This window comes from Bufo bufo, chromosome 11, assembly GCF_905171765.1.
Source record: "Bufo bufo chromosome 11, aBufBuf1.1, whole genome shotgun sequence".
NCBI classification, from domain to species: Eukaryota; Metazoa; Chordata; class Amphibia; order Anura; family Bufonidae; genus Bufo; species Bufo bufo.
The window spans coordinates 71,026,618-71,040,402 of NC_053399.1; the positions used below are offsets into that span (position 1 = coordinate 71,026,618).

Sequence of the window (13,785 nt, forward strand, 5' to 3'; positions counted from 1 at the left end):
AACGGAAACGGAAGACATACGGATGCATTTCCGTATGTGTTTGGTTTTTTTTGCGGACCCATTGACTTTAATGGAGCCACGACCCGTGATTTACGGCCAAATATAGGACAAGCTCTATCTTTCAACGGAACAGAAAAACAGAAATACGGAAACGGAATGCATACGGAACACATTCCGTTTTTTTTTGCGGAACCATTGAAATGAATGGATCCGTATACGGACCGTATACGGAACACAAAAAAACGTCCCGTACACTCGCAAAAAAAACGTTTGTGTGAACTAGGCCTTAGTCTTTTTTGAAGCAATCAACTGTTCCTTCTGTGACTATCTCCTGACACTGACTATTCTACAGATTCACAGTTCTTAAGGTGAAAAAGCCACATCACTTCTTAAGCTTTTCTCTTCCCTAGACACATGAAAAAGCTTTTCACCATAAGGGCTCATGCACACGAACTTTTTTTGCGTTCCGAATACGGGCCGTATTTTGATTCCGTTTACAGAGCCATTAATTTCAATGGGTCCACAAAAGATGCGGACAGCACTCTGTGTGCTGTCTGAATCCGTTGCTCCGTTCCATGGCCTCGCAAAAATTATGAGGCATGTCCTATTCTTGTCCATTTTGCTGACACGAATAGGCATTTCTATAATGGGCCTCGTTCCGTTCCGCAAATTGCGGTAGGCACACGGGCGGCATCCGTTTCTTGCGGACCGCAAAAAAATTGCACGGTCGTGTGCATAAGCCCTAATTTTGTACAGGCCATTTATATGTTAATGATGTCCCCGCTTAGATGCCGCTTCTTAAGAATGAATACAGTAGGTTTAATTCTTTGAAACTTTAATAATAACTAGTGTGGTGTGAAGCAAGCTTCGGATGCTTCATCCGAAGTCGCTTTGTTCAAAATTTCGGAATACTGGTCGGAGGTTCGTCTCCGTGCAGTATTAGAATGTATGGGTTCCAATAAGCCGAAGTTAGTTATTAACGAAGTTGCGCGTTGAATATCTTCGGTAATTGATTTTTAAAGTGGAAAACCACTTTAAAACTTGAAACCGAATTCGGTTTTGGTTCCGACTAGTACCTTAGGTCTAACAAAAGTGGGCATGGTGTGGGTGGGGACGGGTTGCCTGTTTTAGGCATAGAAAATGGTCTAAATGTAAACAAGCAAGGAAGCTGGCTTAAATTTAGAACGGCGCTGGATACGCCAAAATTATGTAGAGGTCTGGGCCTCTACATAATTTCGGTGGAATCACCGCCAGCGCAGGGACTTATTAAGCCAGACTTAATAAATGACTATATCCACAGCAGCCCCTGTTCAGGCTTCTACTCACCTCCTCATAAAAACTAAACAGGATAATAAGGGCAGACTAGATTGACAGTGGAAAAAGACCACATGGTCCATCTGCTATGTTTCTATGTCAGCCTGACAAATTTTGTCCTCAGTAAACCCATGCTGGCAATCATTTATGTTATTATTTAGTCACATACCCCTGCATATAGTCCCTTAAGAGTACTTCAAGCATTTTCTCTACGATGGAAGTCAAATGGTCACAAATAAGCGAAGCGACTTCGACATCTGAAGTCGCTTTGCAAAAATATTTGTTATAATGCTGTATAAAGATCCTTCTCCGTACAGCATTAGAATGTACTCCCTCCCACAGGCCGAATTCAGTTATTCATGAAGTCGTGCAAGACTTTGTTAAATAACTTCGGTAATTGATTATTACAGTGAAAAATCTTGGAACCGAAGCAGAGTTCAGTTCCAAGTTTTGAAATGTTTTTTCACTGTAATAAATCAATTATCAAAGTTATTCAACAAAGTCTTGCACGACTTCATGAATAACGGATCTCTGTACAGCATCATAAGGAATTTTTTAGCAACGCAGCTTCGGATGTAGCATGCAAAAAAAAAAGTAAATAGTAGATGATATACGCCAATCAACTATTATATATCATCTACTACTAATCATCGTATATCATCTACTATTTACTTTTTTTGGCATGCTAAGATATATTTGGTCTGGACCTAACGCATCCACGGAAGTTCTGTTCTAGAGCAAAGCCGCTCCGGTTTGATTCTACAGATTAAAGGAGGGAGCTGAGCACTGTGGCAGCGAAACAAACCCACCTGGGAAATAACAGGAGGAGGAGGGAACACCAAGTCCGATGCGGTAATCACCTCCGGAGAGAAGACCGCTTTGTGACCGGGCAGAAGGAGGAGGGGTAAGTGCACAGACCCAGACACCTTCGTGCTGAGAGTCAACCACTTGAAATCAAGTAAGTGGAATATACACAGCAAGACACCGACATTAACTGCTCACTGCACGTGGCAAGATGCCAATACTGCCCCCAGGTTTGCTGGATATAACCGTTATTTATTTGCCATATATAGCAAGTTCCCCATTGGATATTAAATAACATCAAGCTATACATACATTTATTTTTAATTATTTTCAATTGCTGTGGACTGAACATCAATTTTGGTATTTCCAGCGACATTATGGATATGAAGTGAGAATCATGTATATAAACAAATAATCAAATATATACTTGCACTATAACAATCATGGGAGATTTAGACTAGTGATTGGATTGAGTAGAACCAATTATACACTGTGGAGCTCTGTTTTTTCAGCTAACTACAGAATATATCTTTGCAAGATCAATTATAGGGATTCATGGATTACTCATTTATCATCTTACTTTTATGAAATATTAAGTAGTGTAATAAAAATTTGGGGACCCCAACATATGAAATATTTTTAATTATACCTAATCATGTATATACATTTTTGAACTAAATCATGCAATTTTTTATGTATATTTTTTATCTTTATGTGTGATTAAATTTTTTTATCATGTTTCTGTATCAATAAATTCTTTAGCACTACATACAAACCAAGAGGAGTGCCTATCCTACTTTGTGCTAGTTCACAATCCTCTATGTACTGGGACTGGGTGACCCAGTAGATAGTGAACCCGCCATTATCCACTACGTCTCTGTGTGAGCCCCTGGGTATAACATACAACTGTTTAAAAGTGGTATTCCCATCTAAGACAACCCTAGCGATATGCCCCGGTTGTCACACACACCTATCTTGTTAACGCAGCCGGCAAAATTAAGTAGGGACCAGCGCGGTGCACTCCCATTCACTTCTATGGGGAGAGCGCTTGGAGGTGGCCGGACCCGAAGAAACCCAGGGTGAGGACCCTGGGTTTCTTCGGGTCCGGCCACCTCCAAGAGCTCTCGCCATAGAAGTGAATAGGAGTGCACTGCGCTGGTCCCTACTTCACTTTGCCGGCCGCGTTAACAAGATAGGTGTGTGTGACAAACGGGGCATATCGCTAGGGTTGTCTTAGATGAGAATACCACTTTTAAACGGTTGTATGTTATACCTAAGGGCTCAAGAGTGCCACCACTTTTCCCGCTCTCTTCTCGATATAAGTGCGGGTCCCAGTGGTGAGACCCGCACCTATCAGACAATAGGGGCATTGGAGAAGCCTGGTTGCCCGCCTGCTTCCTTTAGACTATGGCCCCATGTTGAAACGCTTGATTTTCCCCTGCAAAGACATGAAAGCCGGGTCATTTGGTACTTGCCCTATTTGCACAATGATACCCCAGATAGCTATGCCATGGAGTCCATTCGGATAACGAAAGACTATGTGAAAGACTTTGGCTCCATGGCGATTCAACTGTATTAGTTTAGTCTGAGTGCCATTCACCTAATAATATGCGCTCAGACCTGAGCTATCTGGGGATATGTTAAATGTCTATGTTTTATGCAATAGCTGCACAGTTAAATATTCTTATGTCTTTTGCTACCATGTGGCTAATGGAGTTTTGCCTCTGCCCTTGGAGATAAATTGTCTCCAGGACAGAAGACATTGTGTAAAACTGTGTATTCTCCTGCCTGTGATAATTACATTAACCCATTGTGTAAGGTACTTGTATCACAGGAAGAGGGGAGGATTTTGTGTGGGAGTGTCTTGTACGGGGTTACTGGTTGTTTTACAAAACCCTGTGGGTGGTACTAATGTGTGAGAATGTGTATATAAGAACAACACACACACAGCTCTGGCTGACCACTGCTTGACCCTCAACACGGCGCCTTGTCTTGTTCTTGGGGGGATTTATTGTATGCTGTTCCAATTCGACTGCTAGGAGTGTAAACCTTTCATATGGTTTTTCCTATTCGGCTGTATGCAGCATTCATATGGTTTCCAGTTTGGGAGATTGGTGATTTAGTAGCTGCCTTTGCATCTGGAAAGGGAATATCTCTTAAACGGCGTTTACCCCCTTTTATGCCCGGGGTGCCGTTACAATTGGTGGCAAGCGGCGGGATCGTTCCCACAGCCAGAGGGACAGCTCCAGGAGACACCATTTCGTGGATTTACAAGTTGGGGGGAATGCATGTCCCAGTACAGCGACCCTAAGATCAACAGAATGGAAACAGCAGTGGAGTACGATGATGGTGTCATGGATGACCGAGATGCAGTCCGCAAAGGCATCTGGTACCAGGCACTGGGTATTGTGGAGTATCTGCGGGACAAGAGACTCCCCACGGAAGACCAGCGGTTGCAGAAGCGAGTAGCCCTTCGGATGCCCTTCCTGGGAGAGCAGCCCCGGGAGGAATGGGTAAAGAAATGGCAGGAGTTGTGGCTGGAAGATGCCTACCAGGCGCTCTGGTGGTATGGGGAACAGTACCTACCCAGGACAGCTGAGCATGACGAGCCAGAGGGAGAGGAGTTTGATGGTCCTGGCTTGTTAGGAGAGACTTTTTCAGAGCTGGAGTTTAGGAGCCCTACACAAGCCCGGTTCCGTGATCTCTTTGAATGGAGGGAGAGCAGGTATGACTGGGACGACACTCATGAGATTAAGCAGGACCTGCTCCACCTGGTGACCTGGGAGATGGAGCTGTTACAGGGCTACCAGCAGCTGTTCCACTCCAGTGAGAAGGCTCAGCAGGAGAGCAGAGTGACATACCCAGAGCCAGAACCCTTCAGCTGGGAAGATATTGTGGAGGTTTACTGGGAAGAACCCCAGGGGGCCGGTGGAGATGGGACCAAGGTCTCTCCACCGGTCCTGCAAAGAATTGGGAGCCCAGTCTCCATTCCCCAGCGGCAGGCTGAGTTACAGGGGGCAGAGATAGTCGGTCCTGTCCCCCAGCAGCAGAGTGTCCTACAGGGAATAGAGAACCCAATCTCCTTTCCCCAGCAACAGGACACTGTATTGGGAGCGGAGACAGTCGGTCTCCCTCCCCAGAGGCTGGAGGTATGTATGGGAGAGGAGTTTACTACCCCCTCTCCCCAGCGGCAATGTGATTTATTGGGAATTGGGAGCCTCCCACCCCAGTGGCAGAGTCGCCAGCAGGGAATAGAGAGCCCAGTCTCCTTTCCCCAGCAGCAGAACACTGTATTGGGAGCGGAGACGGTCAGTCGCCCTCCCCAGCGGCTGTAAGTATGTATGGGAGAGGAGCTTGTTACCCCCTCTCCCCAGTGGCAGCTTAACGTACCAGGGGGAGACAGTAAGCCCCACAAGAGTGCAGATGGGACCGTGGTCTCTGCACTTACAGCACAGGGGGTAGGGACAGTCAGTCCTGTCCTCCAGCAACAGGGCTGTTTAGCCAAAGGGGAGACAGTCGGTCTCCCCCTCCAACAACCAGGCTCAAACCAGGCTTCTTCCGTGGTAGCGCTGGCACCAGGGCAAAGTACCGCTGGCCTCTGCCCTTGGAGATAAATTGTATTACTTCCCAATTATCTCCAGGACAGAAGACATTGTGTAAAACTGTGTATTCTCCTGCCTGTGATAATTACATTAACCCATTGTGTAAGGTAATTGTATCACAGGCAGAGGGGAGGATTTTGTGTGGGAGTGTCTGAGTGTATTGTATGGGGTTACTGGTGGTTTTATAAAACCCTGTGGGTGGTACTAATGTGTAAGAATGTGTATATAAGAACAATAAACACACAGCTCTGGCTGACCACTGCTTGACCCTCAACACGGCGCCTTGTCTCGTTCTGGGGGGGGGGGGGGGGGGGATTTATTGTATGCTGTTCCAATTCGACTGCTAGGAGTGTAAACCTTTCATATGGTTTTTCCTATTCGGCTGTATGCAGCATTCATATGGTTTCCAGTTCGGGAGATTGGTGTCTTTAGTAGCTGCCTTTGCATCTGGAAAGGGAATATATCTCTTAAACGGCGTTTACCCCCTTTTATGCCCGGGGTGCCGTTAAAACCTCTTTAAGCTTACTGATTTGTAATTACCTGGGGAAGACCTACAGACTGTTTTGAAAATGGCTACCAATATACAGCAATAACTGAACTGCATTCTTTATGAACTCCCTAGTGTAATCCATCTAGACCTGAAGCTTGTTGACATTTACCTTGTTTAACTTCGCCTACATCTACATTTACCCATTTAATTATATTACTGGATGTACTTACAGCACCACCATGATAAGATCCTTTTTTTTTTTTTTTTTTTTTTTGTTTGTACTGTATATACGAGCTAAAAAAAAAGAAAAAAAATACATTTAGCAGCTCTGCATTTTTCTGACCTTCAGTGACCATCTCACCATTAGCATAACAGGTCTGACCTTGATTTTTAAATTATATATAATATATATATTTTTTTTTGGGGAAGGGGGTGGGGGGGTTGATTTCTTCTCTCTGGCCACCTGACTTTCAGTTTGAATTTTAGCAGATTTTACTATTTTCATTTAGATCTTATAAGCCCTTTGTAAATTTCAACAGCTATAGCTGAACCCTCAGATTTCTCTCTTTTAAATGCCCCTTTTTACTGTTTATTGCTCTTTTAACTATAGCTACAAGCAAAGTGGGACATTAAGCTTAGCCATTTATACTTGTTATCTGTATGAATACATTTTGCCCTATTACCCAAAGTAGTTTTAAAGATGTCTCTGCTAGATAGATCAGCCATTGGTGTAAAAGAGCCTATACACATACTGATGATGGTGAGTTTCAATCCCCATTGAAGGCTGGAAACTCTTTAAATGACTCAGGCAAGGGGGATACAATACACACAAACAGAGATCTGTGCTTCTCAAACTTTGAGGTCTGCAGTTGGCAAGGCAGTTTTGAAATGAGGGATCATATTCTGAATTTCTGATTAAGGCTATTTTCACATTTGTGCTTTGTATTCGGGATTTGAGATCTGGGTGGGAGAGGATCTTAAAACCAGAGCAAAACGCTTCCGTCCAATTTAAGATATCAGGATGCATCAGTGCCGCCTGGTATTAAATCGAAACTGAACAAACCGCATCCGGCACTAAAAACAATGGAAGTCCATGTGTGACGGATTAATTTTTTTTCCGGATCTGGCACCATTGGCTTACATTGATCTTAGTGCCAGATCCGGTTTGTTCCGTTTCACAGAGCGGACACAAAATTGCAGCTTGCAGCAGCTTTGAGTCCGGTCACAAAGCGGAAAAGACCGGAACGGAATACATCCTGATCTGTTTTGTCCCCAATGACAATGATTGGGGACAAAACTGAGGCCTTTTGCTCTGGTTTTAAGATCCTCTGCAGATTTGAAAGTAGCCTAAACTGCAGCTCGTACTACTGATTAATTTACTGCTTATTTTAAAGGGGTTGTGTAGTGTCATGATACTGATGACGTATCCTCAGTATAGGTTGCAGCTGTTCGTCTCATTCAATTAAGTTTTGTAGCCTATTTAAATAGTAGATTGGTGGTGGATCTGACCCCGCCAATATGAAATGATGACCTTTCCTGAGATAGGCATCATCTCTGAGCCCAGTAAAACCACCATCTTTGTAAGCAAAAGAAACAAATACCAAAAAATGGCTTTTTGATTTAATAGTACATGAAAATATTTTCATATCCCTGAGTCAGGAAACGATAAGCCGGTAAGTTTATCATCTATTGACTAGAGAGTAAAGAATTTCATATTTTGAAATTCGTTCACGCTTCATTTGGTGGTAAAAGCAGAATTGTGTTATGGATTCCGTTACCATGGACCATAACGCAATTCTATGTCGGAACGCATAACGGAAAGTCTTTAGAGGCATTCAGTTATTCATTCCATCCTAACAGAAGTCTATGGGCTGCAAAACGGATGTCCCGTTTCCGTTATGCAGGGGAGTCCTCTCCTGCATAACGGAAATGGGACAGATCCGTTATTCCGTCATAGAATTGCATTATGGTCCGTGGTAACAGAATCCATAACGCAATTTTGCTTCTACCACCAAACGAAGCGTGAACGAATTTCATAACATGAAATTCGCTCATCTCTACTATTGACGGTCAACTGTTTGTTTTCTAGGAGATGCTATCTTGGAGTATCTCAATGAAATAAGTCTAGAATGCCATATCGGCACAGGTTTATGAGGAATAATCTATTCAGTTTCCACGAGTAGGGAAGTTCTAGACTGGATCGGGATAAGTTGTTGGATGTCATATCTTGACTTCTTCAAAGCATTTGATATTGTGCCAGATGAAAGGTTAGTATATAAAACAAGAATGCATGGACTGGGGAAAATGTGGGTATGTGGGTAAGGCTAGTGTCACACTAGCGGCATCCTTCTCCGCCAGGCTGTTCTTGGCATGTTTGCCATGCTGCGGCCAGACTTCCGGCGGCACGTTGCACTAGTGGCACAACGGAAGGCTGCCGGTAGTGTGAAAGTAACTGACTCAGCGAAAACAGAGGGTGGTTATTTATATAACACACTCAGATTGGGTCCCCGTCACTATTGGGGTACCACAGGGGTCAGTATTGGGCACTATTTACAATATCTTCACTAATGATCTTGTAGAGTAGTTGCACGGTAAAATACCAATTTTTGCAGACGATACTAAACTGTGCGAAGTAATTAGAAAAAAAAAAATGGACAGTATACTGCTGCTCATGGAAATGGATAGATTGTAAGCGTAGACAAAACGGGCTAAAGAGGTTTAGGCTACTTTCACACTGGCGTTTCTGGGTCCACGTGTGAGATCCGTTTCAGGGCTCTCACAAGCGGCCCAAAACTGATCAGTTCGGCCCAAATACATTCTAAATGGATAAGGATCCGTTTAGAATGCATCAATTTGGATGCGTTTGGTCTCCGTTGCGCTTTTAAGGCGGACACTAAAACGCAGCTTGCAGCGTTTTGGTGTCCGCCTGACGATGCGGAGCCAAACGGATCCGTCCTGACTTACAGTGTAAGTCAATGGGGACGGATCAGTTTTCACTGACACAATATGGTGCAATTGAAAAGTGATCCGTCCCCTATTCACTTTCAATGTAAGTCAAGATGGATCCGTTTTGACTTAGACTTTTTTTTTTTTAGGAATAATGCAAACTGATCCATTATGAACGGATACAAGCGTTTGCATTATTGGTGCGGATCAGTCTGTGCAGATACAAGACGGATCCACACCGAACGCCAGTGTGAAAGTAGCCTTAAAGGGGTCGTGCAGCCATTACATCATCAACACCTGATTGATGGAGATCGGACTCCGCTGATTAGCTGTTTGAGGAGGAGGAAGCATTTGTACCAGCGTTAATTGCGCTTCAAGATTCGTGTTGTCTCTGAAGTCTCGGCGGCACCGTTTACTTGAATAGAACAAGCACCGCCACAAGTGAGACAACATGCAGTGTAATCTAGAAGAGGAAGTTGTGCTTGTACGAGCATCCCCTCCACTTTAAATAGCTGATAGGCAGGGGTGCTGGAAGATGACACCCACTGATCAGGTATTTATGACGTATCTTGAAGATAGGTCATCAATATTACTGGCTGCACAACCCCTTTAACACCGATAAATGTAAGGTTATGCACATGGGAAAGGAAATTGCATGTCACCAATACATACTAAATGAGAAAACACTGGGCAACACTGACATGAACTTAAGTTTAAAATCAACTAAAACTCCTAACTATAGCAAACCGTGTCAGGCAGCTGCTACATACAGTAAATGAGATGAAAAAGCAGCTTTTCACCTCCACTGACAAGCAGGCAACTAACTGACCATTGCTTATTAATAATTGCCTGCTCGGTCTGAACATGCCTTTAGATAGATACGCACAAAATAAATTTATGATTAACATTTTTTAAATACCTATGAAACTTAATAGATTAAATACACAATATTCATAACAGATAATATTTTCTAAGCAGGAGTCTCAAGTTTTCTAATGACTCCAAAGCTACCCAAAACTAGCTTCGACACAGACTCCATGACTCCGACTCCACAGCCCTGAAAGGAAGTCTGTCGGCAGCTTTGACCATGCTAAACTGCTTATAGCACTAGCTTTTATCATCAGGATTAGGGTCCATTTACACGTCCGTGTGTGTTATGCGGATCCACGTAGCCATGGATCCGCAAAACACGGACATCGGCGATGTGCGTCCGCACATCACTGGCAGTTTATAGAAAATGCCTATTCTTGTCCGCAATTGCGGACAAGAATAGGACATGTTCTATTTTTTTCAGGAACGGAATTGCGGACCCGGAAGTGCTGCCCCATAGAAATGAATGGTTCCGCAAAATGCGGAACGAAATTGCGGATGTGTGAATGGACCCTTAGTGTAAATGTGAACTCTTATCAAAATGCTGCTCTAGCACATGTCCAGGAAGATCTGTGCACTGATATGCTTCATAGCCCTCCCCTCAGCTCAGAGTGACAGCTGTATTTGTCTCCTGGTTGAATGCTATAGCTGTCAGTCTGTGCAGATGGGAGGGGTAGAGAAGCAACTCAAGGCAAAAAGCACTTCACATTAAAGTAACACCTCTAGGGCACTTGATGGAACAGAATCTGGCAGAATTAGTTTTATATTCATACTCCTCCTCATAACAGCAGCCATGCAAAAGGTATGGTTGCACTGTTCTGCCCTCAGCTAGTGCTGTCAGCAATTTAGCATGGGCAAAACTGCTGACAATTTCCATTTAATGTATGTCTATTATATGGCTGTAAACAGAAAAAAAATATATAATAAAACAGTCCAACATTAAAAAATACATTTATCTTTTACAGACTTACATCTAAATTTAACTAAAATTAAATAAATCAAATCTTCACTGGAAAGATTGTCATAGTAAGTTGGGAGACCATCTAATTGTCCACATTCCACCTACTGCCTTTTTTAAATTCTGACCTCTAAGTGTAACAAAAATAAATACATAAAAGAAAGTTAGGGATACAAAACAAAAACCATCAAAGGAAGGATATCCACCAGCACAAGGCAGTATCAAGAAAAGCCAGAGGAATGAAAGCCAGGGAGGAAAGATCAGACTGCGCCTAAAGCGGGAATGGAGCACAGAAGAAAAACAAGTGACATGTGGACGCTGTATACTCATCTAAGGTTGGAAATGTGAAAAATCTGCAAAACAGCAGCAATTCAGAAGATTGTCACCCAATAGGCAAAGCTTTGCATACGATCATGTGAAATAAAGAGCAAATATTGTCCTTTACTAGTAATAGGAAACTTAAATGTATACAAATATACATATAAACATATACATACATAAACATACTCAGATGTATTCAGAATGATCTATCTAACCTGCCTGCTCCTTGTATGCCTCACAATATACTTGAGGTTCGTCAAGGTTTGTGAAAATTACTTTATCTTAGATGTCTGCCACATGTTTAAGAAATGTACCAGGTTTTCCACATTTTGTAAATATGCAAAAAGCATTCATATGGTATTTTACTTGAATTTCTAAAGTTCCCACTACTTTAAGGGGTGCCATGATGCATGCTAAAGTGTTTATTTCCTTTTTATTTGACATTCCATACGTTGGTCAGGTGGCTGTCTTCTCCCTAACGCTTCCCAATGTAAGGAATGTCATTGGTAACCTATCAGATCGTGGGCAGGAAAAACTACTGGGCGTTTTATGCTGCAATCCTATTACAGTGGGGAGACAGAAGGAAGTCTGGGGGTGAAGCGTGCTGTGCTAAACGTCCTTGGTACTTTCCAAGGCAGCAATTGTAGTAGGTATTAGTTTCATGCTGAAAATACAGACATGCATGCTGGCAGGGAAGGGAGGTAAAAATTTATTCAACATATATCAGGCATTTTGGAAGGTAGTGTTATGTTGACACCCAGAAAACCCTCTGTCCACAGCTACAAGTTCCCATTGTTGTGATCAGTGGGTGTCCTAGTGGTAGGACCCCGACCGATCTAATAGCTATCCCCTATTCGGTGGCTGGGGGATAGATTTCCATAACAAGAATACCTCTTTAAGACCACCCCCATGAGCAGCTATCAGTGACTGACAACTCTCTATAGACACAATTACACAGGCAATTCTATCAGTCACAGAGTACGCCTCCCCTGTGTACAAACGAACTTATGAAAAGTAGAGATTTAAAAGTAAAAAATATATGTTTTACTAAATCTTTTGCCACAAAACCATATATCAATCTGCTCAGCACCTTTTTGCGGGACAGCTCCTCTTTAAAGTAACATTGATTGAAATGGCCAGTTGTAACGTGGAATTTGTAGGTTCATTTAAAGGGGTTTTCTGGGAATAAAATTGTCCATCATGGTAAACTAAGTAAATGATTAATATTCTTATCTAATTTGATATGTCAGTACAAAAACATGCATACAGTTAATAAAGGTAAACAGAATCAGTATTTACCTCCACTGATTCCCCAATGCTCTTCACTTGCTGACCCACTCTCAACACTGTGGAAATGCCAGTACAGGCTGGCTCAGCTAATCACTGACTGCATCGGTGACCCTCCTCAACCTGTGATGGTTCTGGTATGTCGAGCGGGGACCAGGAACTGAAGAGCAGTGGGAACAGGAACAGCATCGTAACACATCTTAGAAACTATTCTACCTGGAAAACCAGGACCTCATTTTAGCATCACATACCAAATAGCTGGATCTTGGGGCATTTATATAAATGACTGGGCAATTTTTAAAATGTAAAAATATTTACCGGTATATTATATGCAAATTTTGCCAATTTTTTTTACCGGTATAAAAATATTTATATGCAATCTGCAACCTCTGCTAGCCCCTTCCCCTCCTTTTTGATTGAAAGGGACAAGTTCCTGCACAGTCATCTCAGTCCGGGTGTCTGTTTATCTGTGTGGTTTTTATACATATTTTTTTTTTGTTCAGATATTTATGGTACTAGGCAGGATAAGCCATCAAGTTTTCCAAGTATAAAACTGTTAGCAGGCAGTACACTAAGAACTTTTAAAACCTCCTGCCTAAAACAGTACTGTCTGTACAAGGGTGAATAAACCATTTTTTATTGGACTTTAGTGGACTGCTGCCATGTTTTCATATAAGTTTTTTTATGTATTAGAGAATTATAACTGCGATTTACAATTGTTTGGAACTCTTAATCTAACAACATACGTGCAGGCTGATGAAATGGAAGAACAAGAAAACTGCATCTAAAAGGATATCCAAAAAAGAATACAGGCATCGATAAATGACAAGCTCAGATTTGCTATCAATGCCATGGTATAGAAGTAATGCTAGAGCAGAGAGGAGGCAGATCACATTGCGTTAATGTTAATGGCTAGGCTACATGCAGATGGTAGTGATAAAACATAACTCACACACACACACACAAAGTATTAGCAGCAGCAATCGAAATGGCAAAAACAGAATATTCATTCCACAACATTCAATCACAAGAATAAAAACACATAATTAAGATTTTAAAAATTTTCTGAGAATGAATGTTTCTCAGGTGTATGTTCTGAAAACTACATATAGAACTTCAGTCACATATTTCTATATTTGTATGGCTGTGTAAATAAAAGATAGCAAGTGGTTATTCAGATACAGTATACTATA

The 13,785-nt window shown here is 42.3% G+C and overlaps 1 protein-coding gene across 2 annotated transcripts in view; it reads right to left on the bottom strand.

The window, feature by feature from the left end:
• Positions 1 to 13,785, bottom strand: part of TMEM87A (transmembrane protein 87A) — a 276,779-nt gene that overhangs the window by 71,961 nt on the left and 191,033 nt on the right. Inside the window, exon 12 of one of the 2 annotated variants that reach the window (XM_040412084.1) lies at positions 11,187 to 11,255. In XM_040412084.1, coding sequence (XP_040268018.1) covers positions 11,187 to 11,255 — 69 coding nt within the window. Of the gene's footprint in view, positions 1 to 11,186; positions 11,256 to 13,388; positions 13,461 to 13,785 lie in introns of both variants that reach the window. The other variant, XM_040412083.1, reaches the window with a different exon arrangement.